Source organism: Aspergillus pseudotamarii, assembly GCF_009193445.1.
Source record: "Aspergillus pseudotamarii strain CBS 117625 unplaced genomic scaffold BDV38scaffold_9, whole genome shotgun sequence".
Lineage (NCBI taxonomy): Eukaryota > Fungi > Ascomycota > Eurotiomycetes > Eurotiales > Aspergillaceae > Aspergillus > Aspergillus pseudotamarii.
The window spans coordinates 555,889-582,908 of NW_022475023.1; the positions used below are offsets into that span (position 1 = coordinate 555,889).

Sequence of the window (27,020 nt, forward strand, 5' to 3'; positions counted from 1 at the left end):
TAATAGGGTATATTATAGATTAGACAGCTTTACTCTATAGTATACACTTTAGAGACCGTATAGAGATTGGCATATCAGAAGAATTCAGGAGCGAGCGGCGCGGTTAGTATATGTTCAATGAGTGCCCACAGAAGAATGATATATTGCTCTTATAGAAGCAAGGTAGCTGTATGGGGTAATCGGGTAAGAATTGTAGAAAAACAATTCAAATTATACTTTGTTTATACAGAAATCATGAATAGCAACGCTTCATGTTACTGTGATGATATGATTCCATCGTTTTTCTGTAGAATGATTGGCTTACGAACCTGCCAGATCTCTATCAACTCTGCCGACAAACCTGTCCAACTGCCAGTATTGTCGATTGAACACCGTAATTAGAAAACTATAAACTCAGTGGTATAGAAAGAGCAAGGTATCTGGCACACTCATTCATCTCCATAGAGGTCTCCATCCATCTTCGGCGCCTAAAATGCACCCAACATGGATAGGCATCCCCATTCTCAATCTCAGGCACCAACTGAGACAGTCAGAACAAGATCTTTGGAAGATCACGTTAAAGCAACGGCAAACTGGTCTCCTGATATCACCGTCGAACTATATCCTGTCAAGCTCAGGATGTGATTGGGACTTCGTTTACATCGAGAGCGTCATAGCAGTATCAAAATAAGCGCCACTAAACCCTATTGTCCACAAATAACAACTTTGTTGCTGTTTTCCCCACTCAATATCTGAGGTATTAAAGTGAGAGTTGTCTAAGTTGTATTTCCTTCCAGTTTTAACCAGCCGTATTTCATCTTTTTACTTGGTTTGTTTGTGTTCCTTTCATCTCGAGGCAGCGCCTCCCCCTCCACGACAGCTCACCACAGACCAAAGAACTGAAGACTAACTACCACAGAGCCCGAGATCACATTTCAAATCACAATGCCGACTCCGACGGCCGATCCAGAATTTCTCCTTCCCGATCCTACAGTTCAACAGCGGCGGCTGCAAAATACGACTCAAAACCAGACTGCAGCCTCGAGATTGCAGGATGCCTCTCGCTCGGCCGGGGAATCCCGAAAAGAGGACCTGACTTCGGGGATGACGCTACAGGAGTTCCTTCAGACTACAATGGATAAAGATGGAAATCCTGTGCCGGACCCAAATGCTTTCACGGATGGCGCCAAGATGCAGAAAGGCAGTCGAGCGCTGGACGAGGCGGATCTGGTCGATGCCGCTTGGAGTGCTTTTGATTAAGGTGGAGTTTTTGGCATATATCACTACGATGGTTTAAAAGCGTGTCATGATGAAGCATCCAATCTTTGTACATCATCGTTATGATCCGTTACGCTCATTAGAATGATCGGTTTCAATGTTACTTCCTTCTCTCTCGTCTCGTGTCTGGTAGTCTATTATGAGTTAAGGCTGCAACACTGTTAGTTTAAATAGTGTATATCAGGATGTCCTGGCCAAGAATAATGTCTTTGCATACTCTTCACCTTACACCAAAAACCCTAGAGATCACCGGAATAGGTAGTCCAGGGGCGCAAAAGCGAGAGGGCCTTCAGGGTCAAGGCATTGTCCTTGGGACAGTAGCAAACAAACGTAGGCGAGACCAACCCCACAGCTCGATCGTCACAGATGTGACATCAATTGTGGAGTAGCCCCTCTTCCTCTGGTTTCACTGGTCGCTACAATAATTCCGACAACCCTAACACGACTTTGAGATTGAGTGGATCGGCCCATGTCAGCTTTGCGTACCGATGATATAAACGCGCCTTCCGCACGCCACAAGCGTTCTGCTGGAAGTTGAGAAATTAATATCACGTGGAATAGTTGACACTGAGGTTCCGCTTCATGAAAGCATCCGATACTGTGTATCTCGGCGGGTGTGGTTTCGATGCCCTAATTAGCATTATGATGTACTGGGTTCGTCTCCCACCTATTAAAGATGGTAATATGACCATCCCGTCCATATTGGACCAGACCATGCCATTCGTTTCATACACTACAAAGTAGAATTGGTTATATAATGCGTCTCTGCGGGCTTACCGATCGGCCGATTCTCGGACTGCCTCGAGCTTCCATGTTGATGACGTCAAGTCTAGAATTCGAGAGACTCTGAAGATTGCTAACAGAGAAATAGTTCATATACACAAATAGCCCCGAGCTCTATTCGTAGTCATCCAACTGTTTCTGATACTCACTACTATCCTTGATAAACACATATACGCCTATGTCAGCCAGACATGCCAGACAACGTAAAAGTAGTCGTAGTCGGTGACGAGGGCGTGGGCAAATCAGCACTCATTCTACGAGTAAGTAAAGTACCAATCCATCGAACCCCCAAAAGCCAACTTACCAGTAACCAACACGCTCAAGCTCTGCTTCGACCATTTTTCCAACACACATGAAGCCACAGCGGACGATAGTATCCGCAAATCCACCGTAGTCGACGGTAAAGAGTGCGAACTCGATATCATAGACACCGCCGGTCGAGAGCAGTACGCCACGCTAATCGAGGAATGGATTCGACAGGGCGAAGTCTTCGTTTTGGTTTTCGATGTCGCATCCCAGGAATCGTTCACTCATGTTCGAAAATACTACGATCAGGTCCGAAAGATCAAGGAGGTTGTAGATGACCACTCGATAAACCCACCTGCTACGTATCCAGGCCCGCCGTATTTTGCGCCCTTGATCTTAGTCGGGAATAAGAGTGACCTGCAACATGAGCGAACTGTGTCGGAATCCGAGGGCATGGGGCTCGCTAAAGAGTTGTGCGGCGAGTATGTTGAGGCTTCTGCTAGGGATAATGTTAATGTTGAGGCGGCGTTCAATCAGGCAGTTCGAAAGATTCGGGCGCGTCGATATGAGGCTGATCATTCGCTTTTCTCGCACGCGGATGGGGCTGCAACGACGACGAAGCGGTATAGGCCGTTTCATCGGAGGCATCCTAGTGGCTGTCATTGTGTTATCCTATGATGATGGGGGTGGGTATCATTTTTAGATATCATTAAAGATTCATGCGTTTTGAGGTTGGTGTACTCTGAGTTCTAGATGGAAATTCCCCCAGCATCAGGTATATGTGCTGGCCAAATCCCTGGGATATGGAATCTTTACGTGTCATGTCCACTTTTTCCTTTTACGTATTTGTATGATATTATGATCCCTTACTATCAAGATAGTATAGACGAACGAACAGATACCGAGAGGATGATGTTAGATACCGTTCATTGTCTACTAGCTAATATTATTATATATATATATCTGTTTAGGCTTGTTCACGAGTTGGCGGATACGACGAATATAGCATAAGTGCTTAAGAGTTGGAGTCTATATAAAAGGTATGCGAATTATATATCTTAGGAGATACAACCTATTGGTCGATATTCTTGTCTCCCGTCAAATCAACCCAACATAAAGCAGCAATCAACACCCCCCGAAACAGCATGAAACGCGCTCGAACAGGGTGTAAAAGTTTCTATAAGGAAAGTGTACTACGTAGTACTCCTACATTGTGTATGGAGTAAAAGTGCGGGGAAAAGGCTCGTAAGTTCTCGTATACGAAGTGCAAGCGGAGGACATCTATGGATGGTGTATAATATATTGAGAACTAATGCACGTACTAAAATATTATAACGTTTAGACTAATAAGGACTGGCCGAGAGCCACTAGATATTTAATTGGCTAGATTTGAAAGTAAAACGGCGCTGCTAATCGGGATATTAGTCCCCAGTGTAATGTTACTCCACTGCTTAAATATATAGTATTTTCCTTTTATTTTTTTCTATGTTTACGCCTTGAATTGCTGTTTTTTTTTATCTTTATTTTTATGTATTTTTCTACGCTAGCCAGAAAGTCCGTAGGAGTGGAACGGACCTGACAGAAGCGAAGTAGATAGCATAGTATCTTTACTAGGACCGAAACTGAGTGACGAATTCGGTATAGAAGGTTTCCTACTTAAGTAACTTGGTCATTTCATGCGAGAAAAATCCCTCAAGAACAGCCTTATGTGTTTTACTGCGGTGAAGACTGTTCGTCCATTCCGTTTGCCCAGCAAGAATTGCAAGCTAGTAGGGATTTCGGTCGCTAAGCTATTGTAGTACACTAAGATCGGTGGAATCGGCCTGTATTAGGATAAGTATCGAGTATGGACTGCCGTTGACGGCGCCTTCTACCTGAGTCTTAGTTAGTAAAAGGTTAGTCACTCGGTGTTGCAAAATTTGTGCTGTATGTATTTATGTACTACTATGGGCCAACGGTACTGTACAATAGGTCGATACGTGTATTTCACACAGATTTTGGTAACGATGTATGTACCCCTGTTCCAGTCTCGAAATGGAATGGACAGGGAGGCATTCCGAAGGTTAGTTTTGATAGACAACCAAAGATTATGAGATGAGAGGTTTCAACTCAGTCTGTATCTCGGTGAACGAGGTGACTGCCATACCGTTTCGGGGAGATAGCTTGAGGAAAAAAAGTGGACTCAAGGACTAGATAAGGATGGGGACATTCGGAGGATGCACCTGTGTTGGAAAGCCCATCTGAATTGATAACCGTTCCTCTTCCAGACGCACGTGGGTAGTACCCCAACTCATCCTGGATCGAATTCCGTACCTCAACCTCTGAATTGGAATCTCTTGGCAAACGCTCTTTCAATAGACAACCACTTGACAAAGATGAATGGTGTGCTTATGCAACTTTATGGACGAGAAAGAGGTTGTTGGTGGGCGTCGAACTATTGGCTAGCCCTGTTCTTTGTTTGATTTCCTTTCCCCCTTCTTGTTTCTTCGGCTCGTAAAAGGTCGCGTTCAGTCCCCTTTCCATACAGTTGGACCTCCCCTGGGATAAAGTTTAGCAGCCGTTCAAGAACCTCAAAATGCCACAAAGCCAAGGCAGCAAGATTATTAAGTCTCGCGCCAAGTATGACAGTCTCGATTCATCATCTTGGCCACTCCCAAGACTTTCACGGAGCGGGAGACCAAGACAGGGAGGTGCCAAGAGAGTATCCGTGGCTACCACTGAAGACCAGGACTTCTGAAAAAGCACTCTTGGCCCGGTTATGTTCGAAAATGAGGTAATTTAGAAATCGGCTCCAGGCTCGTTGCCGGTTCCTTTGAGAAGGCCAATCGTGGTTTGAATTTCAGGTAACCGCTCGTGATCTCGTTTAAATTTCCCCGAGGACTGACCCAATCAGGTTGGCGAGACCTCCATCTTTCCAGGGTCTGATTGGGGCTAACCCAGCACTTTCCATTCATGTGTAAGCGGGGCCCGAGGGTCGCAGGTCTCCGGTAATGATGTTGTATGGTACGTTTCAGGTCGGCTACCGATTGAAGTCCCCTTGGTGACATGTGGACACCATATTGGGGAATAATATTGAGTTAGTACGGTGCGTTGGATGTATCATCCTGAGAAAGGAATTCATCATGCTAGGTTTTATTTTATTTTCTCTTTTCCCCCCTTGCTTTACCAATTGTTCTGCGAAAGAATAGAACAAGGAAAAAAAGTGGTGGCCTAATTTTCCTGCACGTGCGGTATCGTACCAGACTAATACGGGATGTAAGGAGCGCCACAGCCCCGCATCATTCTTGGCCCGGTCTTGTCGTCTTGTCCCTGTCCTCCGCCGGGCTGTGCAAGCGGTCTTTTCTGGGCAAGGCTCGGCTCCGGATGTCCGCACAGGACAAGAACCCAAGCCTTCCCCCTCTTGCTTCCAAGACTTCCTCTCTTCTTATCTCTCCCCATATTTCCCTCCCCCTGACTTGTCCTGTCTGTCTTTTTCCCAATCTTCCCTTCACTCCCCTTCTTTTATCATATCACCTGGTGTTTTCACAACTGTTTCTATATTCGGTAACATACGCGTGTTGCATTGGTAGTTGTTGTCATTGCCAACTCATCGCGTCTTACCTTCTCTCCCCATCCCTGATCTTCCTTATTAGCCAGAAGTCCCTTAGCTTGGACATCTTTGGTGGACTATCGAGGGAAATCTCACTTGGTCTGACTTGTATTGAGTCCTTTCACGACGACTTCCGCTCCCAAGAAAGGGACAAGAAATTGTCTTGGCAATGTCGGAACCCCAAGACACCACTTCCCCTTCGACTGCGGCTGCTCCTATTGCCGCGTCGACTACACAGGAGCAACCCCAAACCCAGTCGCCGCCTCAAGTCTCCGCTACCACGACATCCTCGGTGACGGCAACCGCAGCCGCAGCGACCGCAGCTGTAGCATCTCCCCCTGTTAATGGTGCTTCGCGCCCGGCCGAAGAGTTGTCTTGTCTTTGGCAAGGATGTGCTGAGAAGTGTCCTACCCCAGAATCCCTCTATGTAAGCTCACCGTGGTCCCATATCTCCTGCGCTCATCGTCACCCCACACAGCAGGCATTGTTGCCACTTGTCCTTTCGGCATATCACATAGGAGCCCCTCGAGCGTTCGCTTTCTGAATGTAGCTGATCATTTTACAGGAGCATGTCTGCGAACGCCATGTAGGTCGCAAGAGCACAAATAACCTCAACTTGACCTGCCAATGGGGCAGTTGCCGAACTACCACCGTCAAGCGCGACCATATCACCTCGCATATCCGAGTACATGTGCCCTTAAAACCTCACAAGTGTGACTTCTGTGGAAAGGCCTTCAAGCGCCCTCAGGACTTGAAGAAACATGTCAAGACGCATGCAGATGATTCGGTTCTGGTTCGGTCACCTGAACCGGGTTCCCGGAACCCAGATATAATGTTTGGAGGTAACCCAGCAAAAGGTGTGTTCCATGTCTCTAGCTGTATCTGCTGCGTAACTGACCTTATGGAGCTCTAGGCTATGCTACAGCTACGCATTACTTCGAACCCGCCTTGAACCCTGTCCCCAGCCAGGGTTATGCTCACGGAGCGCCTCAGTACTATCAATCTCATCATCCACCTCAACCAGCGAACCCGTCTTACGGTAACGTCTACTATGCGCTAAACCATGGACATGAGGCCGGCCACGCATCATACGAGTCGAAAAAGCGTGGATATGATGCCCTGAACGAGTTCTTCGGTGACCTTAAGCGCCGCCAGTTCGATCCAAACTCTTACGCCGCGGTTGGGCAACGCCTACTTGGTTTACAAAGCCTGTCTCTCCCCATTCTCAGCGGCGGCCCACTCCCTGAATATCAACCCATGCCTGCGCCTGTGGCCGTAGGTGGCGGAGGCTACAGCCCTGGTGGCCATCCTCCCGCTCCCGCCTATCATCTCCCTCCCATGAGTAACGTCCGTACCAAGAACGACCTGATCAACATCGATCAGTTCTTGCAGCAAATGCAGGATACTATCTATGAGAATGACGATAATGTGGCAGCTGCCGGTGTTGCTCAACCGGGTGCCCACTACGTTCATGGCGGCATGAGTTATCGCACCACCCACTCGCCACCCAGTCAGCTGCCTCCAAGCCATGCTACGGCCACCACTTCCGCAGGCCCCATTTTGGCCAATCCTGCGGCCCATTCGCCTACTGGAACACCCGCACTCACACCACCCTCGAGTGCACAATCGTATACCTCTGGTCGGTCACCCATTTCCTTGCCCTCAACAAGCCGGGTATCTCCCCCTCATCATGAAGGCGGCTCAAGCATGTACCCTCGCCTGCCATCAGCTACTATGCCTGACAGCATGACCGCTGGCTACCCGACCACATCAAGCGCAGCTCCTCCATCCACCCTTGGTGGTATCTTTGACCATGATGATCGTCGCCGATATACTGGTGGCACCTTGCAACGCGCAAGACCAGAGGAGCGTCATCTACCTGAGCCGATGGATCTGTCTCATGATAACAAGGACGACGGAGAGCGGACACCACCTGCCAAGCCGCGTCAAGCACCCTCATCACCCGGTCGCATCTCCGCTAGCTTGATTGACCCTGCTCTTTCGGGTTCGGCAAACGAAGCAGAGACAATGCGGACGGCCCAAGCCGCGACTGAGGTCGCTGAGCGGTCAGATGTGCAGTGGGTTGAAAAAGTCCGCCTTATCGAGTACCTGCGCAATTACATTGCATCTCGTCTCGAGCGGGGTGAATATGCTGGCGATCCAGGCATGACTCGTGAGTCGCGCACACCGGAGGCTGGACCTGATGGCCACATGGAAGGTGTGGAGAGTGAGCCCGTTTCTCATCATGCCAAGTCTGAGTCTCCGGTGAAACCTGAGGCGGGAGGTGATACGGTGATGTACCCGACACTACGGGGAGTCGATGAGGATGGTGATTCTAAGATGCCTAATTAAGCGATATTCTTCAATTTGCTCTGTTTGCATTCCCCTGGTCTGTTACTCTACTGTTGCGCATCCTTTTCTTTACGGCTCGTTACGAAACCGTTGTGGGAGTTTGTCTTATCTTTCTTTGCCCTGAATTGTGGATCGTGAACTATCGAATACCTACTATTTTTGTAACCGCCGGTCGTGTATTTGTTTTTGTAAGGACGTTTGGTTCGAACATTTCTGTTCTTGTATAGTGGGGAGTTTTCGAATGCAAAGGATAGGAATTGGGTACAATTTATTGTTCATTTTATTTTACTTTTTTCCTAACTCATATTTTCCTCCCCAGACTGGGGCATTTATTTCTTAAAGTTTGGTCGACCTGCGAGGAAGAGATGAAGAATGAGGGTGACTTAGACTATGATTGGTCAGGCTGCGCAGGAAGCCTTTGGTTCCAGCCCGATGCATGAAATAAATACTAGGGAAAAGTAAATGCAACCGTTTGCAACCAAACCATGTTTATTTGGTGACAACAGACTACATTTGGTTATAATGCCCTTTGTTCTGAGATAGACATATAGGGGGTGGTGGAAGGTAATAATTATGTAGGGAAGGTTCATGATGTTACCGTGCCTTTCTAGAAACATTCAATGAAAATTTATCGAATTAAATTTTCAATAAAAAAAATTTTTTTTTCTGATGCAGATCAAAGACATTCCAGTGGGCAGGCGCTAAACTGTAGACGGGGAGAATGACGCAAACAGAAGCATGGATTCACAGTCCAGGATTGGCGGTTGACCATCACGAGTACCGTTAAAGTGGAATTCGAGAATGCTGAGTTCTGATTGCCCGATCCGGTATTTTCCCTGCTGGTCAAAATTCGGTTCGGTTGGATGCATCACACGAGGAGAGTGGAGGAAGAATTAAGCAGCGTTTGGTTTGCTTGTTGACCCATGATTAACACTTCCCGAGGGCTCCGTATCGCATACTATGTGGGTACAACTCTTCCCTAGAATTGAGTAATTTTACTAAACCAGTAATCGATTGAATAGCTGGGCTTGTCGCAGGGATGGATGCATGAGTAGTAGTAGTAAGATCTTAGGGCTAGGCTGCTCGGGTGATTTAGTAAGGGAGGAAGTATGAACTTCGTAGTACTTTGGACAAGGGAGTATGCTGCTCAAAGGGGGAGAAACATGCGAAGGATCTCTGCAAATCCTGCAACCGGGGGCTCCTCATTTGATTCTTCATGGGATCTTAGGGAATTTTGCCGGGTCTTTGTCTCGCTTTTATTCCCCATAATAGCTCTATTTTCAGGGCCTGCGGTTCTTCTTTTCCTTCAGTCTGGGTCGGTCTCCACTGTCTGTTTACGGCAGCGGGGATCTCATCCATTCGAGGTCCACGAAGGGTAGTATTGGGGATCCCCAGTTACTTTTTATAAATATTCAATATTAAAAGGTTGGGTGAGCCGAGAAATCAACTGGGGAAGATTGTTGAACTCTTTCTCCATTCATTGTTGTGAGACAAAGAGACAGAAAGAGAGGGTGTGTATGTTTGGGTCTGGATCTACTACTGACTGTCATTTCCAGAGGAGACTCTGATAAAGAGTACTAATAAGACTAGACGATCCGTCAACAACCGACCTTTGACTTCCCCACACGGAAGCGGTCACGCCCCAAACACTGGCGCGCGTTATCGTCATCGTTGCTCTTTTCTTTCTTTTCCCACTTTCTTTCAAAGACGTCGTATCTTCTTCGCTTCCAACAACAAGCCCTTTGTCGCTCCACCCCGCTTCAACCCCCCGTGCGACTCCCTGGAAATCTCAACCAGACCACCCTTGATCGTCCTTACACATTATCTCGACAACCGCCAAAAAAAAAAATCCCGTGGCTGAATAATAATAAGCCAGCCACGCCCAGATCGCGTCTTGCGCGGTGGCAAACGATCCTTTGGTTCTTACCCTCTCGAACACCCCGGTTCTAAGTTTTCCTTTGCCCTCTTTGGGTCATCTGTCTGCCGTCCTCGCTTCGCCTTCTTAAAAACCTCTTCCTACGTCAATCGTTTCTGTTTGCTCGCTTGGCGCAGAAATTCGTGAATTATATGGGCCCGTGAATCGCGCACAGAAAGTCAACAACATATCTTAGATCGAATATTAGCGATACAACGGTTTATCTACACCATTCCAAAAACGAAAAAAAAAAGAAACAGAAACAAAAGCAACAGCAGAAATCCATTCCAGGATTCGCAACAGTTCGTTTGATTGAATATGCCACTATCAAACAGGCGCCGCGCGCGGCGCAAGGAAATCCAACTACAAGAGACCTCAGACGCGGAAGCTCCGGACTCCTCACCTACCCGGCCATCGAGTAAGAAGCGCAAGGTGTGTGGTTGCACTGCTTTTACTGGGATATATTCTCTCTGTTGATCGGTGACTAATTATACTGTCTGCAGGTCGAACGGACCTCCCCTCACACTCGTCCCATTAAGACTGGAGAGTCCGCCGACGAGGCTGACCACTCATCCCCAGAACATGAACTATCGGAGAACCAGGACCTTGTGGATATGGTGATATCCTATCTCGATGCCGCCCGCGAAGAAGTGCGCGTGATACGCGACCACTCCAATACGAAGACAGAGAACAAGCAGAGTATTCGTGCCTATGCAAAGATCGCCGGCCGCAACTGGACATACTATGTCAAAACTCTCCATGTCAACATTGGGCGCGAACCGGATCGTGAACAGAAGCTAGATGAGCAGTCAAGCCCTGTGACCATCGCTGCACGGGCACTGCCAGAGGTGAATGTGGATCTGGGGCCCAGCAAGTTCGTATCACGTCTGCATGCCGAGATCTTTTACGACGGCGAGGAGACGGCCTCTTGGCATATTCGTGTCAATGGCCGTAACGGCGTTCGGTTGAACAATGCCATCCTGAAGCGCGGCACTGATGCGACCCTTTCGTGCGGTGATATCATTGAGATTGCCAACACCCAGATGATGTTCGTTACCCCCGGCGATAAAGCCAATATCCATCCCAGTTTCGTCCAACGCGCGCAGCGCCTTGCCAATGGGGAAGAGGATGTCGCTGCGTGGGACGCCTCGCAACATGCCCATCCCCACCCTGTGCCATCGGGTGCCCCAGAGACTTCACGCCCTCCAACCGGCCAACCGTCCTTGGCGCCAGCACCGCATTTCCTCAAGCGCCAAGTAACGCCGCCGCCACGGTCCCCCGACACTGTTGGCGCCCGGACCGCTAAGCAGTCCCCGTTGTATAACCGAGGCATGATGATGGAAAGCACGGAGGAGATTGACTACAGCAAGGACTCGGCCAAGGACCTGAAGCCTCCCTACAGCTATGCCACATTGATCGCACAAGCAATTTTCTCCAGCGAAGAAGAAAAGCTTACCCTCAACAACATCTACAATTGGATCATGGACAAGTATGCATTCTATCGTCACTCTCAGAGCGGATGGCAGGTACGTGATGTCCCACATAGTGATCGTCGGCTCAGTTGCCCTAACCCATGACCAGAATTCGATTCGCCATAACTTATCCCTGAACAAGGCTTTCCAAAAAGTGCCCCGTCGTACTGATGAACCAGGAAAGGGAATGAAGTGGCAGATCGCCCCCGAGTACCGCGAGGAATATTGGAAGAAGCAGCTCCGTAAGGGAACGCAATCGTCGGCACCGTCCTCCCCTGCCACCAGAGATCCAGCCACGCGCGGGGCCAACGGCCTGGAGGCGGTTTTCTCCAGCAAGAAGTCCCCTCCCGTGTCATCCCCCGGGTTTAGTTCTTTCCCCGTAGCTCCGGTTGAGGCATACACGCCGGAACGGGGTTCGCGAGCAAGCCGGAACGGCCCCCAGGATCATCCTCTCCGTCCGCCTGTTCGAGACTACGAGGAGCCGTCCCCCTTGCCTGCGCGCTCAGCCATCAAGAACAGCAGCAATGGCACAAGCCTCCGGTATGGATTATCTGACAATGTCGCTTCTCCGCCAATTTTATCGTCCTCCTATTATGACGAAGGGCCATCGTCCATGATTACACCAGCACCACAACGGCAGCAACCACGTCTGCCCCCGCCTAGTACCGCGCAAATCCCATCCAAGTTTATGCCTATGAGCTCGCCAGCACAGTTTTGGAAGTTTGCAGACATTGGTAGTACACCCGCCCGGCCGGTTCCAGACATGAGCCCGCTTAAGGGTGACCCTGGGGATGGACTGGGCAGCATTCCGAGCAGCAGTCCGCCACCTCCGAATTTGGTCAGCCCTAGTAAGCCAGGTACAGCCAACGGTCTAGGCGCTGGACGATCACTGCCCCCGCGGCGTGAGCATGATTCGGCGGTCCGGTCAGCCGCGAACGGAGCAGGTCGAGATCTTGGAGACGATGGAGACGAAGATGATGGAGGTGGTTTTGATCTTGCGAGGTGAGCTCTTCCCAGTCTATGATTAGTAGCTGTACCCTTGACTGACTCCGTGGTAAGGGGCTTTCAACCCATTGGATCGTACCATCGGCAGTTGAGCAACGCCGCTCGCACCAGCGCTGCAACCTCATAACTATTCGATTTACTTTTGCTTGTCTTTTGATATCCCCGTATGAGTTACATGGCTTCCCTTACGATATTATTGCTAGAGCAGACCCGCATAGAACGGAGTAAACAGAATGAATGGATGGTGTCGTGATGTTTAACCAGGAGGTTCTCTGGTTTTCCCGCTTTTTCTGATGTACTTCACGTGAGCAATGAGATAATGTACCTATAGCTATTAGTATCATTTATACCATATTATATCGTTGATCTTTACTCAATTCCAACAGCATCTCATTCCTGATCAGCCACGGGAACATCCGGCCAAAACCTCTCCTCCAACCACTTCACCTGCCTCCACCACCTTTCACACCGGGCCATCACGTCCCCCTCCTCATTATTCAGTACCCTCGAAGCCAGAGCATCAACCACCTCCGCAATCCCCTCCACAAACTGCCTGAACTCCAGACTCGTCCAATTAGGAATAAACCTCTCCCTCAGCGCCCCGCCATCCAAATCCCTTTTCCCACTCCCACTCTCGCTCACACTCCCCATAACCCGCTTCGCCCCCTCCCAAGACTCCAGATAACACACCTCAGTAGCCCACAAAACAACCAACCCCTCCAACAAACTCACTGCAGGACTCCCCGCCGACATAAACATATCAATATACGCCTGCGTAATCGTCCCCGGCCCGAATGTCTCCTCCCCCTCCGGCACAACCGCCAGATCCAACCCATACTCCCTCGCCACCTCCTCGAAGAAGCCGATCTCACGTTGAATATTCACCAGCGCATCGATGAGCACCGCGACGATCCGTCGCTCGAGCACTGTCTCAGCGTTCTTGGGCGTATGCGGAAGTTGACATTTAGAGAGCAGGAGCCCAATGAATCGGACGTAGGATTGCGCATAGAGCCGGTCCTGCGAAAGCCATTTGGCCAAGGTGGATTTGGGGAGTTGGCCCTTGCCCGCGGCCACGAGGAAAGGATGTGTCGTTGCGCTGTGGTAGGTGGAAGAGTTGTGGGTTTTGAGGTGCGTTGTTAGTCCTCCGGGCATTTTTGGTTTAGTTGTGAGTGTGTGGTGGTGTTGATGTAAGTTTGGGGAGGGTTTGGTGGAGGTTGTTTGGGTTAGTGGGGTTTTCCTGGATAAATAAATATGTATGGTTACGTCAGTTTTTGTTTTAACATTTTCTTCTTAATACTTCACTTTCGGGGTGATTTGTTTGATGTGTCTTGGGATACTGTGTTTGGGGGTGAGGTTTGCATTGCCTTTTCCATATGGGAATTTCTATTCATGATATGACTTGGGGGTATTGATATTACAGGGCGTTGTGGTTCAATCTCCAGAGGTAAACGTTTGTTTGACTGCATTAATTTGTCGAGGAGGACTGACGGGTTCCACTTCTCCCGGATGTGCCTCAGTATACTCCGTACGAAGTACCCATCACCTTTCCCCAGTTTACCATGTTCTGTTCCTTTTTACACTTGTTACATCTGGCATTTCCTAGTTTGTTATAACACTTGGAAAATTACTTACTGTCCATGCCAACAACCTCACGGTGGTTGGAGAGTTCTCGGGTCTCATCGCCAGGTCAAGACCCGTCTCTGCATCGAATCGTTTGTACGTTTCTACTACACAGGTCAACATTAGAATGCCATATTGCTCATTATATGGTAGGAGGTTCAACTCGACCTCTTTATTTTCCCCTGTCGCTTAGGGACAGCTCATACAGCCTCAATTCTTGCGTGAACTAATATTTAAAAGACCTGCGATCTAGAACCTCGGTAGAACAACATCAACAGCAATTAAAGTTTAGTCTTTTCTGAGCTGTCTTCCATCATGCATTCAACTCCTTACAGACTCCGTAGACTACTGCACTACCCCTGAAGATCATCCCCCGAATCATTCTTCGAACTTAAAACTCCAGCATTGGCATCTTCAATTTGACCTGTCAGCAAGTCTTCCCCTCATCGGCTATGTTCCAACATCATGCAGACCATCACCTCCATGGTGTATCGCGCATCGTTTCCCGCGTTGTGTAAATGCCACCCAGTCATGTTAAATTCCTGGAGAATATCTGCCAGTTTGCGCGTGGTCGGCTCGCCGCGAATGATACGGAAGAATTCCGCCGTGTCCACCGTCCCTATAAACCCAGCAGTTCCCTCTGGCTTGCGCTCCATGCGTACTCCTATCTGACGGAGATACTGGATGTCACTGCTTATAGCATGTCCAACAAGGACTAGATGACGCGGTGCACGTGTAGGAGAAGATGAAGATGAGACTTGGAAGGCGGCTTGTATAGTAGAACCTAGATCGTTGGCTGAGACCCATTCACTGACTCCGAAATCGAAGTTACCGGGGCAGCCTGCGACAAAGTGTTGGTTGATGTGGTGAGCGTACTCTTCTACACGCAGATGACGTGACTGGATTTTGGTTCTCCAATGAGCCCCGTCTTCGGCTGGAGACATGCCAACGAGATTCAATGTATCTAGGATGGAAATGCCCACTTCCGTTATCTGCTTGTGATGATACTCATTAGATTCCACGTCAATACTAATGAATACAGGCTCCATCCAGAAGGGGAACGGTGCCGGCTTGTCCATATGTAGGGGCTGGGGCTGGCGGCTCTCAGGCATCGGCTGCAGGGCTTTCTTTGCCTCCCAGGCCGTGTCATCAATCAGGTCATCTGCTTCACTGGAGCGGAGACCCAAGTAACTCTGTACTCGTCGGAGATCCTCAACTAGGCGTCGTTGACTTTGCATGCGCTGTTGCTGCTTGGCCTTAGAAAGCTTCTTTTTGTTTCTGGTTGTTTCCCATGCGGTCTCTACCATTTGCTCAAACGCAATGAACTGCTCGTCCATTTCAGGCGAAGGACGAGGCGCCTCCGATGAGGCAGGAATTTGCGATTCGAGGTGGTCTTTGGTTTCCCGACATGTGCTCCTGCCTATGAATATGGGCTGCGGATAGCCTTCCTTATGAAACGGAAGAACCAGTCCTTCATCTGATAGTGAAAAGTTGTATTGTAGAGCACGGTTAATCTCCTGGAAAAAGGCTCGGACCTGGGCAGTGGGTACGAGAATCAGATTACGAGGGCCTGTAAGAGGCGGAAGCTTGATGTAATACCTGCATTGTTAGAGGGACACTGCACTTGGAAGACATTCAACACTCACAGATCCCAACATCGGTTCCAGAACTTGCCTCCATCGAAGAATTCGCTGGCCAGTTTCTGTGATAGTGGGCCTTTAACGTACTTGTAGGCGTACCGGGAGATTGTCACTAAAGGAGAGAAAGTCCCGTCATGAGGCACATTAAAGACTTCTAGGGAAGATGAGGGAATAGTAGCGACCGAAATTGCCTGCGTAGAAGATCCAGAGATTGGAATTACGCTTTCGGGACCCTTGTCTCTCGCATTCTCTTTCTGCTCATCGCCGGTAGCTGACTCGGAGGGTCCGAGACTTTGTACCGCCCTTAAAAGGATAGGGTTCGAGGGCTCCCGGTCAGAGTTTACACTGTCGTTAATAGGAGCGGACTCGGGGTCGGACTGAATCTCAGGCACAGTCCGGAGTTGAGTATCGAGTCTCAGCAAGGCTTCGTCCGCCCCAAACAGCAAAGTAAGGCGTGCTGCTCTATCCATCGTTTTCTATACGTTTGAGAGAGCTCAGATCAAACAAATAATGAGGATGAGATGAAAGAAGAAACAAATCGAGGTGTGTAACAGAAAAGGAGAAGGTCGGTTTGCCTATAAAGCAAACCAGAAGTGAGACAACTACATGACTCTGGTATTGACAATTCACCCCATAACGTAGCTCATAATAAATAGATCAGTATTTTACTGAAGGCATGGTATATTTTTCACCTACAATCTTGTGGTTGGGCCGGTATACTCCAAGCTGCACTGTGTAGACTATAGTGAAGAGATAGATTCAATAGAATCATTCACCAGCGACTGCCCTTACAGGAACACCTCGGAGATAGAAAAAGTCTCGAGTGCAGCTCATACTACTAATGTTAAAATTATCATTATTAAAATTATTTTTTTTTCTTTTTGATTTTTGTACTGGAAGTGTGTATAGCAACAAAAGGATACTTGTATCTCTGATCTGTAGGTATAGATCCATATCACACTAGTCTGAAATAGGAATGGATCACGTGTCGGAGTCAACCGAAGGCGCAGGACCAATCGCAGTGGATGGGGAACTCTAACCAGACCTGCCACGGAACTACTACTTGCTCCCATCCACCTTTCCCTTCATCATTTCATCTCCTTTTCATTCACGGTGCTAGACTACAGAACCGGACCCGGTCGGTCTCTCTCACGTGGACAGTCCATGCGATTGGATTGAACTCCCCTCGATGGCCTCGCCGTCACATATGGTGCCGTCATAAACAATAACATTCCAGCCGCGCTCCACACCCTCTGACTCCAGCTCCTCCGCGCCTTCGCTACTGCCCACGATGGCAGATTACGACGACGATGATGCTGGTGGAGTCATCCTGGACGGGCCCTTTGATCCTGATGCCCAAGCTACTGTTACCGACTTCATCGATTATACCGAATACCTCCCTGCTGATATCATTCGTTCCCTTACTCTCATCCGCGGCTTAGACGAGCGCTATCTAGAAGCCACTCAAGGCGTGCATGAACTCACCAAAACCTATGGGCAGCTCCCCGAATTACCTCCAGATGGACGTCCTGATGCGCGCAATTTGCGCAAAGATATCTCCTCCCAACTCGACCGCGCAATCAATGCCCGCGAGTCCTCTTACGCGGAAGCCTGTCGTTTATACGATGTTGTCGATCGCCACTTCAATCGCTTAGACTGTATCAAGCAGAAGCTTGAGGCACTTCCAAAACCCCCGCCCGCCGAAACCGCTGCGTCGCAGACTGTTCCCGTCACCAAGCGTGGTCGACCAACGAAGAAAGGTGATGATGTGGTAGCGCCCACAACGCGCATCACGCTTCGCCTGGATAGCCATGATCATACGAAATCTGCATCAACTCTAAAATCGAGAACGCGACGATCGGTACTCTCAGCGGAGCACCTTGCCGGTCTGCACCCCGACTCGCCGATCGCCAGTACCGAGCATTCGGATGTGGAGGAGCCCAAGGCTGCACCGTCAGAGCCACCCACTGATTCCACAGTCGCTCAAGGACGGAAAGAGAAACAAGGCCGACGATCGCGGACCTCACTGGGCACTCATACACATAGCGGCGTGGCAAATATCTCTACGAGTAATGCCCTGGCGATGCTCAAGCCTCCCCCTGAAGACGCAAAGCCGGGTAGCGAGGACATGCCGTGGTTGCGTCTGACAGAGTGGGAGATGACCAAGCTGCGTAAGAAGATGAAGAAAAATGCCGTGTGGCAGCCGAGTGAGGTGATGATACACCGCGAACTAGCCCTTCGAGGTCGGGGATGGGAGGCTTATAGAGCCGCGAAAGCGCAGGCTGAGGCAAATGGGACCGAGTTCATCGACTGCGATGATATCATGAACAACTATATCCCGGGAAAATTGACCAAGCGGAGTGAAGCAACCAAAGATACGGAAGGCACATTCGAGACAAAGTTGAGTAACCGAGGTATGAAACTGAACGAGGCGAAGAAACTCAAGCGTGAAAATCAAGCACGCGAGCAAGCGGCTGCCGCTGCAGCAGAGGCAGAGTTGGCCGCCAAACGCCAGGGACAGGCCGCCTCTCCTATTAAGGCCCCAGCCCCCAACAGCGATCAGACGCAGGTCGGCAAACCAAGCAGAGCAGCGAAGAAAAGAAAGCCCGATGAGAGTCCGGCCATGGATGCTACTACCGCCCCTTTGGCAGGTGCTGAAACACGACCTGCGCTGCGAAGTCCGTCGAAACGCCGTAAGACAAGCGACACACCGATGGAATCGAGTGTCAGTGTCCCAAGTGCTTCAACTACCACACCGTCAGCTAACATACCTACGCCCGTGGCTGAAGTGACTGAAACGAAGCCCACCCCTCCTCCCGCCTCTCCCGTCGGATCTAAGCGCTCGGTTCCACTGCCCGGAGCTGCGGTCGCCCCACCTATTCTAGAGGGTACTACTACAACGCCTCCCGTAACCCGACCCCCTTCCAGGCGTCGCTCCGCTGCTGCGTCGGCCGAACCAGCTCCTTCTATCGGACTTTTCACGGCAGGAAGAGAGCTTCGGCGAAAGAGTGCTACCCCTGCACGCAAGACCCCAGTTCCAGATGTTTCTCGAGCAGCTAGCTTGAGTGCGCCTCGTCGCAGGAAGCGGCCCGCTCCAGGCCCCGTATCATCAGGACAAGACGGTGGTGCCGCGGTAAGCTACGGCCGCCGCAAGGCGAAACCCGGAAAGAAACGGTTTCGCGAGCACGGACCGAAGGACGGCGACATCCGCATTGATGAAGATGGTGTCTTAGAGGAGATCGACCCTAATGAGCCTCGCTACTGCCTTTGTGGAGACGTAAGCTTCGGCACGATGATCTGTTGCGAGAACACTGATGTACGTAACTTGCCCTAGGACATCCAAATACCTGAAACTAACTAATATTTGTAGTGCGACAGGGAATGGTTCCACCTTGACTGCGTCGGACTCTCCGAAGTTCCCAGTCGAACTGCTAAATGGTACTGCCCGGAGTGTCGCGTGAAGTTCAACAAGGGGTCCGATGGAATTGTCAAGATCGGTCTTCGTCGGTAGTCTATCCCATTATCATGGTGTTTCTCTGAAGGATAGCACTTCATCTGTCACCACTCCTCTTTGAGTTCATGAGACCACGACATCGCAGCGTTATTTGGGAATTTTGTGCCTTGTACTGATTAATATTGATTGATATTTTTGCAGCATGGCGAAGTGCTGGAGTTTGGAGTTAGCTTACTTCGTTCTAACGCATTAATTGAGGTTGGGTGTTTTCACTTGTTGTGTTGCTCTCATCTACGGATGCCAATTCGCATTTGTCCCGTTACAGTTGCGCTTTCCTGTGGGGGAAGGGATATTCCCTGGCCTGTTACAATCCTTTGTTTTTCCTTCTGTTGCTACACACAGAACTTCCAGTAAGATGGCATATTTAACCTTCATTAACTTTCATGGATATATGTATCACATACAAAATCATGGCTTAAGAAATTAGATCACTTCAACTCCCACTTGTCGCCCTCGTTCACGATCTCGACGGGCCGTCTCTCGTCCAGCGAGACCCGTCCCGCATGCAGAATAGCCGTTGTCGCAATGGTGTTCTTGAGTGTTGGAAGTGGTCTGGCATCGAGCTGATCCAGAGTGACCCGACCCTCATTGACTGCCGTGACGGCGTCAATGAACTTCTCGAAACTAATGTAACCGTAGCCAGTTTGGCCGCTGAAGTTGCCATCCTCGTTTGGTGCATAGCGCATATAGAAGCTATATCAATTTCCCTTTGTTAGCGATGGCTTGCCCTCGGAAATGTAGAAACAGTCCTGGAATACTCACGGGTTGACCCAGATCAAACCCTGCTCATCCTCGGTGACATCGTAGCCACGCTTAGCCTGGTTAATGCGGACCTCACCCTTGGAGCCCATATCTATTGACACAGTCAGCACAATCCAGCTCGGCTGCACAGTAGCGAGAAGAAGAAGAGATGGGTAAAAACATACAATGGAAATACTGGTTCGAATGTACACCGGCCCTCTGCGGCGCCGTCCAAGAAGCAGTATAAACGCCCGTCGCAACACGCGACGGATCACTCTTCTTCCTCCATTCCACCAGCAACGTAATCGTATCCTCCGTCTCATTTACACAGCCCAAATCCAGTGCTGTACCCTTCGATGCCGACGCGGTGACCTTCACCGGCGCATACTCGGGCACCATGCTCTCATTAATATCGATGTGGTGCGAGTTCAAATAGTACGAGATATCGCTATCCTTGCCGGCCCAGGCCTTGAATGTCTCCAACTGGCTCTTGGGCTGGCTCATGTAGCTGTAGAAGTAGTTGAAGTCGCCTAAGTTGCGGGCCTTCGCGCGCGCGTCGGAGTACGCGGGGTCGAAGCGCTTGTGGTGCTCGATAAAGACGAAGACACCGTGCTTGTGGGCTTCTTCGAGGAGCGTAAGGTGGTCGGAAAGGAGTTGGGTTGCGGGCTTGGTGATCAGGACGTGGATCTTGCGTTGGATGGCGTAGAGGGCGATGGGAAAGTGGGTTGGGTCGGGGGTGAAGATAGTGATGGCTGAGCCGGGCTCGAGAGCATCGATGGCGGCCTTGTAGGCGTCTGGGTCGGTTTGGTCGTCTGCTGGGTAGGAGGTGAAGGAAACATCGAGGCCGTTGTAGACTTCGGAGATGTTCTTTTGGAGGTGGGAGCCTGTTTTCGGTTTTGTGAGGATGCGATGTGTAGCATGTTTGGTTGGGGCAACTTACGGATTCCGGGGAATTTGCGTCCAGACACTCCTACCATGCTCAGGTTGCCGACTTTGCCTCGTCGGCGGAGGTCAAAGAGTGTCAGGCCTACTACACCGACCTTCTTGTCGGATGTCGATGCTGTGCCGCCGACGTAGCCTGTGGTGTACTCGCCCGTACCCACCTGAGAATGACCATGGTCAGTCGTTCAATTCTGTAGTATAGGTGGTTGCCGGCCAATGGATGCGACTTACCATCAACACACTAGGAGGAGCCATTTTGTACTTGCGATGTTCAATTGTGACCTGCTTTGGAGGTACTACGGTCTTCTAACCTCACGGATGGCGGGGTAGAACGGAGAAAGAGAGAGTGGGAATGAGAGAAAGAGGAAGAAGAAATAGAAGTCAGTGTTCTTCCTCATCATTTTGGCTGAGCATCCACGAGTTTTGTAATTCCCTCAGGCGACCAGATGACGGAAGAATCTCCATCCCACCAGATTGCCCGTTTGGGGAACGTCATTAGCCGATGCGGCACTTGATTTGTGCATTTATTATTACACGAGGACCTTGTCAATATGTTTTTGTTCCTATGCTTAAGAAAGAAAACAGAAAGTTAAAGGATCTTCCCTCCATCCAGTGGCATCTTGTTTGATTGGAACTAGTGACTGGATTGAGGCTTTCTTGGGATTTATAATTGTTAAGACAGTCTACCATGTTCAGTGTTGGTTTCGCTGTGATGCCACAATGGTTAACCCATTCGGTCTTTGATCCCCCGAACTGATTGTAAATTCCGATTGGGTGTAATTCTACGAGCAGTCAGGGCAGTTATCATTGGTGGATAAATATCTCGCCGGTCAAAAGGCCGAAGTTGGAGTGGATTCTGGATGTGGATTAGGAAAGTGGGGAAGTGGGGGAGTGGGATGGGAAAAATGATGCGGAATCATGTGCTAACATCGCGGGGTAAACAAGAGCAATTACCCGGTTCCTGGAGATGGCGTTGGTATATAGCTATCACTGGAGTACCGGTCGCTCACACTTGGCCTTGGTTTTGTTCTGCTCCAATTGGTTAGTTGTGACTTGAATTGGCAAGAAACGCAGACAAGGAATCTATCAGGTAAGCATTCATTATGGATATAAATACTCTATAGTGGCTATATACGGCGGCACTAGAGTCACGATCGCCCCATTCAGTACTGATATCTAGCAGACAAAAAATAGCATCAAGATGGCGTCCCGTACCCCCCTCCGTCCCGGAGTTTACGCTCCTACCATGACCTTTTTCAATCCTGACACTGAAGAGCTTGACACCCCTACCATCCGTCGTCATGCTGTCCGTCTTGCCAAGGCCGGTCTGGTCGGTCTGGTCACCATGGGCTCCAACGGAGAAGCAGTCCATCTGACCCGTGAGGAGCGTAAGACCGTCATTCGCGAGACGCGATCTGCGCTTGTGGAGGCTGGCTTCTCCAACGTCCCTGTCATCACAGGCGCCAGCGAGCAGAGCATCCGTGGCACAATCGATCTATGCAAAGAATCCGCCGAAGCCGGTGCGGAATATGCTCTCATTGTTCCCCCAAGCTACTACCGCTACGCTGTTGGCAACGACGAGACCCTGTATGAGTACTTTACTGCAGTGGCAGATGGCTCTCCTCTGCCAGTGATTCTGTATAACTACCCCGGTGCTGTGTCCGGCATCGACATGGACTCCGACCTGATCATCCGCATCTCACAACACCCTAACATTGTGGGCACCAAGTTCACCTGCGCCAACACAGGCAAGTTGACTCGTGTGGCTACCGCCCTCAATGCCGTCACCCCGGAATCGCCTCTGGCTCCTAAGCGCAAGAATGTCTCAACCAAGAAAACCGAAAACCATCCATATGTAGCCTTTGGTGGCATTGCGGACTTTTCTCTGCAGACTTTGGCCTCTGGTGGTTCCGCCATCCTGGCCGGTGGTGCCAATGTACTTCCTCGTTTGTGTGTACAAATTTTCAACCTTTGGAGCGCTGGTCGCTTTACAGAGGCTATGGAAACTCAGCAGCTGCTGAGTTCTGCCGATTGGGTACTCACCAAGACTGCCATCCCGGGCACCAAGGGTGCCATTCAGTCGTATTATGGCTACGGTGGCTATCCTCGCCGGCCTTTGGGACGTCTGAGCGAGGCTAAGACGCAAGAGGTAGCCGATAAAATCAAAGAAGCTATGGAGGTGGAGCGGTCGTTGCCTGATATTGCATAAATACCCTCTCCTGTACATAAATTTCCGCAATTCTTAAAAACACGTTTGCTTCTTAGAAGATCCGTCTAGTAGAATGCTCGACTGTGGCTGGTAAAATCTACACCGAACTATCAAGTTTATAAATTGCTGTAAACGCCTATGATTGACCCGACACAGTAGTCATGGTGTATACATTGCGCTTCGTCACGGTTCCTGAATCGGGGCAGTCCGTACCGAACGGACTTCGGACAGATTGCCGAGCCCTCTCTCTCTCTTCTTTGGGAAACCGAAGTGCCCCCACGCCAATTTTCATCGGTTTGGCCCCTCACTGGTGGACAAACTTTAGCGGATTGAGGTGAGTTGGATTTATGGGCTCTCTTGGTGAGAGTGTCAGATGAACTCTATGATACCCATGAGGGGTAAAAAAAAAAAAAAAAACAAAAAAAAGAAAATGTAGAGAGAATAGCTCTGGGAGTAGGGAAATAGCTACACCATGCTCCATATTCTCAAGAGTAATTCCCATCCTGTATACAAGCCAATGTAGCGTATAGCATCTTGCAGCCATATGTTGCAGTCTGGGAGATCAAGATCCATGAACAACAAAATACTTGGAGCGAACTTCACGGCGCGGGGTCGCTCGACGTAGACAAAGCTGTAGGTATATGTTTCCTCACCTCAACTCCGTAGGTATCCATTAGACGATATTCGTATGCTAGGCGCTTAATCTGTTGTAGGGAATAAAATTGCAACAAGGAATGCAATCAGATTCACGGACCAAGTGCCCAGTCCTTCCAACTGCTCTGCGGAGAATACCCACTGTGACTGCAAACACGGGCAGTAAATGGATGGCTCCGCAGTGTTAGTTTGTTGGCGTGGCGATCAAATTATAAAGGTCGACTTCGCCCTGGTGGACAGTGTTTTTCTTTTCTTCTTCCCTTCACTATTCCTACTCCGACCACTCCGCCCCATACTTCGTCAGTTGTTTTCTTCCAACCATTACCTATATTACTCGACAACATGCCTTATCCCGAGGAAGCTGAGGGTTTCCAGGTCGATAGCCCTGATACCTATACCAACTTTAACAAAAGATTTGTACGTCCCAAACTTTTCCTCTTCTCGGCTTTTGTTGCTCGAAGACTAACGATACCGTCGCGTGCAGTTCAAGTTGAAGCCATTTGGCGACTATGGTATGTTGAGGTCGTTTCTGACACACTTGAAATGATACCACTGACACATCCGTAGATGTTGATATCAAGATCGAGGCTTGTGGTGTCTGCGGAAGTGATCTGCACACTATCAGCGGTATGTTCCCCCCTCAACGCACACTAGTCTCACCGACGACTACTAGCAGTAGCTGACATGGTATGATATATATCAGGTGGATGGGGAGACCAAAAATTCCCTCTTTGCGTGGGTCATGGTAAGTGCTATTTCTTCTCGGCATCGTGAAGCCTATTAACGAGATTACCTCCGGTAGAAATCATCGGCAGAGCGATTCGCGTCGGACCGAAAGTCACATTGATCCAAGAAGGCCAGCGCGTCGGTGTTGGCGCCCAGTCATACTCCTGCGGCGAGTGTAAGCAATGCAAGAACGACAACGAGACCTACTGCCCCGTCCTCATGATGGATACCTACGGCTCTGAGTGGCCTGAGACTGGCATCGTTAGCCAAGGTGGGTACTCATCGCATGTGCGCACTCACGAACACTGGGTATTTCCTATCCCCGAACAACTTGAATCCAACCTTGTCGCCCCCATGCTATGTGCCGGCCTGACAGCATATTCGCCGCTGGTCCGTAACGGCGCCGGGCCTGGCAAGAAGGTGGGAATTGTGGGGCTGGGTGGAATCGGTCACTTTGGTATCATGTTTGCCAAAGCCCTTGGAGCAGAAACCTGGGCTATTTCCCGGTCTCGCGCCAAGGAGGCGGATGCACGAAAGTTGGGAGCGGATGGATACATTGCTACCGCGGAAGAAGGTTGGGAGAAGGATCACTTGTGCTCGTTTGATCTGATCATCAACTGCGCCAGCTCTTCCCAAGGCTTTGATCTGGCCAAATACTTGTCCCTCATGGACGTCCATGGTCGCTGGATTAGCGTCGGACTTCCTGAGGAAGATGGTCAGGTCATCAAGGCACAGAACTTGATCGCGAATGGCGTCTTGATTGGGGCTAGTCACTTGGGTAGCCGGCGGGAAATGTTGGATATGCTCAACTTGGCAGCAGAGAAGGGTCTACGGGGATGGGTCGAGGAGCTGCAGATTGGTGAGGAGGGACTCAAGGAAGCCATGGTCCGAATGAAGAAGGGAGATGTTCATTACCGTTTCACGATGACCGGGTACGACAAGGTGTTCGCTTGAGCTGAGGCGAAGGTTGTAAAGTATGATAGAGTTACGAAAGAAGAATACCATAAATTATGACTTTTTTTTAAAGGCGATAAATAAAGAGAAGGAGGGGAAACACTCGTCTGTGTATAGTTTTGTAGGTGGGGGTTAGAAGTAATTATAATCATTCCTCAAGGTCCTTACTACTTCAACGGTCCTCAGCCATACCTTCTTCTTCTCACGAGGTCCTTTCTGACTTATAGAGGGAAATTGATATTATTTTATTTTATTTTATTTTATCTACTTTGATTTTAAAATATATATTTTTTTTCCCTTTTCTTTCTTTGTTTACCTTCTGATTTTCTTCGCTGTTATCCTTCTCAAATATTGCGAACGGCTTAAAACTGCGATCGAGGGGCAACCCTACTAAATTAACAAGAACATATATATATATCTACATATCCCTCTCTATATAGTTCCATATGAAATAAGAAATTATAACTAAATATACGTCCAGGAAAGAGAATTATTCGAGATTAGATTTAATATTACTCTTAGACGCCTCAATCCTCGGGGAACGACGAAAGATTCCGATCATCGGTAAAACACACGGACAAAGCGCAGGTGCCCAAGACCGACACGGGTGGATCATCGTGAGATTTGCAAAACCCCACGGGGGCGGGAGGCAGATTTCTTGCACCGGCCTAAATTCACGATGGAGCCGATCTTCAACGTATCCTTCAAAAGGAAGTCTTAGTATATTATACAGTCTGTCCAGCGCTGAGTGTTTCAATGCAATGGATCAAAGACAGAACACGCTTCTATTTATGTTATCAATTCAATTCACATATTGCTTACATATTACAATTATGAATGCACTTCGATATAATGCATTTGTTCCCAAGAAGGGCCAGTTGGGCTGACTTGTCGGAATGAGTTGGTGTCCCGAAATAGTAACTCTTGCTTTTTTTGTTGTCTAAGCAAGGCATTGCTATTTGACTTTGACTTTGACTTTGACCTATTGGGAGGGTTAAGACAATAAAATAAAAATAAAATAAAACAGAATAATGATATCAAAAAAAGAGAGAGAAGAAAAAGGAAAAGGTATCAGAAAGAAAAAAGTAAATCTTTGAGAAAGAAACTTTTCTAATTCTCATTTTTATTTCCCCATTAAAGACGCTCCGCCACCAGCGTGGGAACTCAGGGGCCGAGGCAGTCCAAAGGCTTTGTGTGGTACATTGACATTGATTAACTTTTCTTCTTCTTTTCTTTGGTTGTTCGCCTCCAATGACGCCCAATCAGTTTGCCTTCCGGTGGGAAATGCGCGACCACTCACCGGGGCCCATCGGACTGGGGGGGGGGGGGCAAATTCTTTTCTTTTGGGGCGTCTCACCGCCCTGCTGATAAGTAGCTTTTCTCCCTTTTTTCTCCCTCTCC

The 27,020-nt window shown here is 49.3% G+C and overlaps 10 protein-coding genes across 10 annotated transcripts; 7 read left to right on the forward strand and 3 right to left on the reverse strand.

The window, feature by feature from the left end:
* Positions 1 to 647: 647 nt before the first annotated feature.
* On the forward strand, positions 648 to 1,412 carry BDV38DRAFT_238755 (uncharacterized protein). Its single transcript, XM_032053704.1, has 2 exons — positions 648 to 744; positions 899 to 1,412. The coding sequence occupies exon 2, from the start codon at positions 925 to 927 to the stop codon at positions 1,237 to 1,239; it is 315 nt and encodes a 104-aa protein (XP_031917188.1). The 5' UTR covers positions 648 to 744; positions 899 to 924; the 3' UTR covers positions 1,240 to 1,412.
* A 726-nt stretch (positions 1,413 to 2,138) lies between these two features.
* On the forward strand, positions 2,139 to 3,219 carry BDV38DRAFT_221081 (ras family-domain-containing protein). The gene is made up of 2 exons (XM_032052791.1): positions 2,139 to 2,300; positions 2,365 to 3,219. Exons 1-2 carry the CDS (start codon positions 2,232 to 2,234, stop codon positions 2,962 to 2,964), a joined length of 669 nt encoding a protein of 222 aa, XP_031917189.1. The 5' UTR covers positions 2,139 to 2,231; the 3' UTR covers positions 2,965 to 3,219.
* A 2,665-nt stretch (positions 3,220 to 5,884) lies between these two features.
* On the forward strand, positions 5,885 to 8,426 carry pacC (putative C2H2 transcription factor PacC). Its single transcript, XM_032052792.1, has 3 exons — positions 5,885 to 6,302; positions 6,441 to 6,732; positions 6,789 to 8,426. The coding sequence occupies exons 1-3, from the start codon at positions 6,045 to 6,047 to the stop codon at positions 8,225 to 8,227; spliced, it is 1,989 nt and encodes a 662-aa protein (XP_031917190.1). The 5' UTR covers positions 5,885 to 6,044; the 3' UTR covers positions 8,228 to 8,426.
* Positions 8,427 to 9,818: 1,392 nt separating this feature from the next.
* Positions 9,819 to 12,979, forward strand: BDV38DRAFT_238766 (putative forkhead transcription factor Fkh1/2). Its single transcript, XM_032053705.1, has 4 exons — positions 9,819 to 10,574; positions 10,646 to 11,668; positions 11,724 to 12,616; positions 12,674 to 12,979. Exons 1-4 carry the CDS (start codon positions 10,461 to 10,463, stop codon positions 12,744 to 12,746), a joined length of 2,103 nt encoding a protein of 700 aa, XP_031917191.1. The 5' UTR covers positions 9,819 to 10,460; the 3' UTR covers positions 12,747 to 12,979.
* Positions 12,980 to 14,372, reverse strand: BDV38DRAFT_238767 (putative transcription regulator PAB1642). The gene has a single exon (XM_032053706.1). It carries the CDS (start codon positions 13,769 to 13,771, stop codon positions 13,010 to 13,012), a length of 762 nt encoding a protein of 253 aa, XP_031917192.1. The 5' UTR covers positions 13,772 to 14,372; the 3' UTR covers positions 12,980 to 13,009.
* A 310-nt stretch (positions 14,373 to 14,682) lies between these two features.
* On the reverse strand, positions 14,683 to 16,349 carry BDV38DRAFT_279574 (uncharacterized protein; the record flags this gene model as incomplete). The annotated part of the gene is made up of 2 exons (XM_032059058.1): positions 14,683 to 15,838; positions 15,886 to 16,349. The coding sequence occupies 2 exons, from the start codon at positions 16,347 to 16,349 to the stop codon at positions 14,683 to 14,685; spliced, it is 1,620 nt and encodes a 539-aa protein (XP_031917193.1).
* Positions 16,350 to 16,945: 596 nt separating this feature from the next.
* On the forward strand, positions 16,946 to 19,767 carry BDV38DRAFT_238768 (putative PHD finger domain protein). The gene is made up of 2 exons (XM_032053707.1): positions 16,946 to 19,195; positions 19,250 to 19,767. The coding sequence occupies exons 1-2, from the start codon at positions 17,171 to 17,173 to the stop codon at positions 19,388 to 19,390; spliced, it is 2,166 nt and encodes a 721-aa protein (XP_031917194.1). The 5' UTR covers positions 16,946 to 17,170; the 3' UTR covers positions 19,391 to 19,767.
* A 54-nt stretch (positions 19,768 to 19,821) lies between these two features.
* Positions 19,822 to 21,331, reverse strand: BDV38DRAFT_279576 (Gfo/Idh/MocA family protein; the record flags this gene model as incomplete). Its single annotated transcript, XM_032059059.1, has 5 exons — positions 19,822 to 20,086; positions 20,156 to 20,246; positions 20,320 to 21,018; positions 21,075 to 21,237; positions 21,308 to 21,331. The coding sequence occupies 5 exons, from the start codon at positions 21,329 to 21,331 to the stop codon at positions 19,822 to 19,824; spliced, it is 1,242 nt and encodes a 413-aa protein (XP_031917195.1).
* A 946-nt stretch (positions 21,332 to 22,277) lies between these two features.
* Positions 22,278 to 23,285, forward strand: BDV38DRAFT_297271 (dihydrodipicolinate synthase family protein; the record flags this gene model as incomplete). Its single annotated transcript, XM_032063095.1, has 1 exon — positions 22,278 to 23,285. One exon carries the CDS (start codon positions 22,278 to 22,280, stop codon positions 23,283 to 23,285), a length of 1,008 nt encoding a protein of 335 aa, XP_031917196.1.
* A 909-nt stretch (positions 23,286 to 24,194) lies between these two features.
* Positions 24,195 to 25,640, forward strand: BDV38DRAFT_238774 (NAD(P)-dependent alcohol dehydrogenase). The gene is made up of 5 exons (XM_032053708.1): positions 24,195 to 24,356; positions 24,424 to 24,451; positions 24,507 to 24,566; positions 24,643 to 24,684; positions 24,742 to 25,640. Exons 1-5 carry the CDS (start codon positions 24,282 to 24,284, stop codon positions 25,617 to 25,619), a joined length of 1,083 nt encoding a protein of 360 aa, XP_031917197.1. The 5' UTR covers positions 24,195 to 24,281; the 3' UTR covers positions 25,620 to 25,640.
* The last annotated feature ends 1,380 nt before the right edge of the window (positions 25,641 to 27,020 follow it).

Excerpts from the sequence above, each read along its gene's own strand:
- BDV38DRAFT_221081 (XM_032052791.1), top strand. The coding sequence starts at position 2,232 with ATGCCAGACAACGTAAAAGTAGTCGTAGTCGGTGACGAGGGCGTGGGC. Across the intron at positions 2,301-2,364 it reads AATCAGCACTCATTCTACGA|CTCTGCTTCGACCATTTTTC; the intron begins GTAAGTAAAGTA and ends AACACGCTCAAG.
- BDV38DRAFT_238766 (XM_032053705.1), top strand. The coding sequence starts at position 10,461 with ATGCCACTATCAAACAGGCGCCGCGCGCGGCGCAAGGAAATCCAACTA. Across the intron at positions 11,669-11,723 it reads ACTCTCAGAGCGGATGGCAG|AATTCGATTCGCCATAACTT; the intron begins GTACGTGATGTC and ends ACCCATGACCAG. Across the intron at positions 12,617-12,673 it reads GGTGGTTTTGATCTTGCGAG|GGGCTTTCAACCCATTGGAT; the intron begins GTGAGCTCTTCC and ends CTCCGTGGTAAG.
- BDV38DRAFT_238767 (XM_032053706.1), bottom strand. The coding sequence starts at position 13,771 with ATGCCCGGAGGACTAACAACGCACCTCAAAACCCACAACTCTTCCACC.
- pacC (XM_032052792.1), top strand. The coding sequence starts at position 6,045 with ATGTCGGAACCCCAAGACACCACTTCCCCTTCGACTGCGGCTGCTCCT. Across the intron at positions 6,303-6,440 it reads CTACCCCAGAATCCCTCTAT|GAGCATGTCTGCGAACGCCA; the intron begins GTAAGCTCACCG and ends ATCATTTTACAG. Across the intron at positions 6,733-6,788 it reads TGGAGGTAACCCAGCAAAAG|GCTATGCTACAGCTACGCAT; the intron begins GTGTGTTCCATG and ends ATGGAGCTCTAG.
- BDV38DRAFT_238755 (XM_032053704.1), top strand. The coding sequence starts at position 925 with ATGCCGACTCCGACGGCCGATCCAGAATTTCTCCTTCCCGATCCTACA.
- BDV38DRAFT_238768 (XM_032053707.1), top strand. The coding sequence starts at position 17,171 with ATGGCAGATTACGACGACGATGATGCTGGTGGAGTCATCCTGGACGGG. Across the intron at positions 19,196-19,249 it reads TCTGTTGCGAGAACACTGAT|TGCGACAGGGAATGGTTCCA; the intron begins GTACGTAACTTG and ends TAATATTTGTAG.
- BDV38DRAFT_238774 (XM_032053708.1), top strand. The coding sequence starts at position 24,282 with ATGCCTTATCCCGAGGAAGCTGAGGGTTTCCAGGTCGATAGCCCTGAT. Across the intron at positions 24,567-24,642 it reads TGATCTGCACACTATCAGCG|GTGGATGGGGAGACCAAAAA; the intron begins GTATGTTCCCCC and ends GATATATATCAG. Across the intron at positions 24,685-24,741 it reads CCCTCTTTGCGTGGGTCATG|AAATCATCGGCAGAGCGATT; the intron begins GTAAGTGCTATT and ends TACCTCCGGTAG.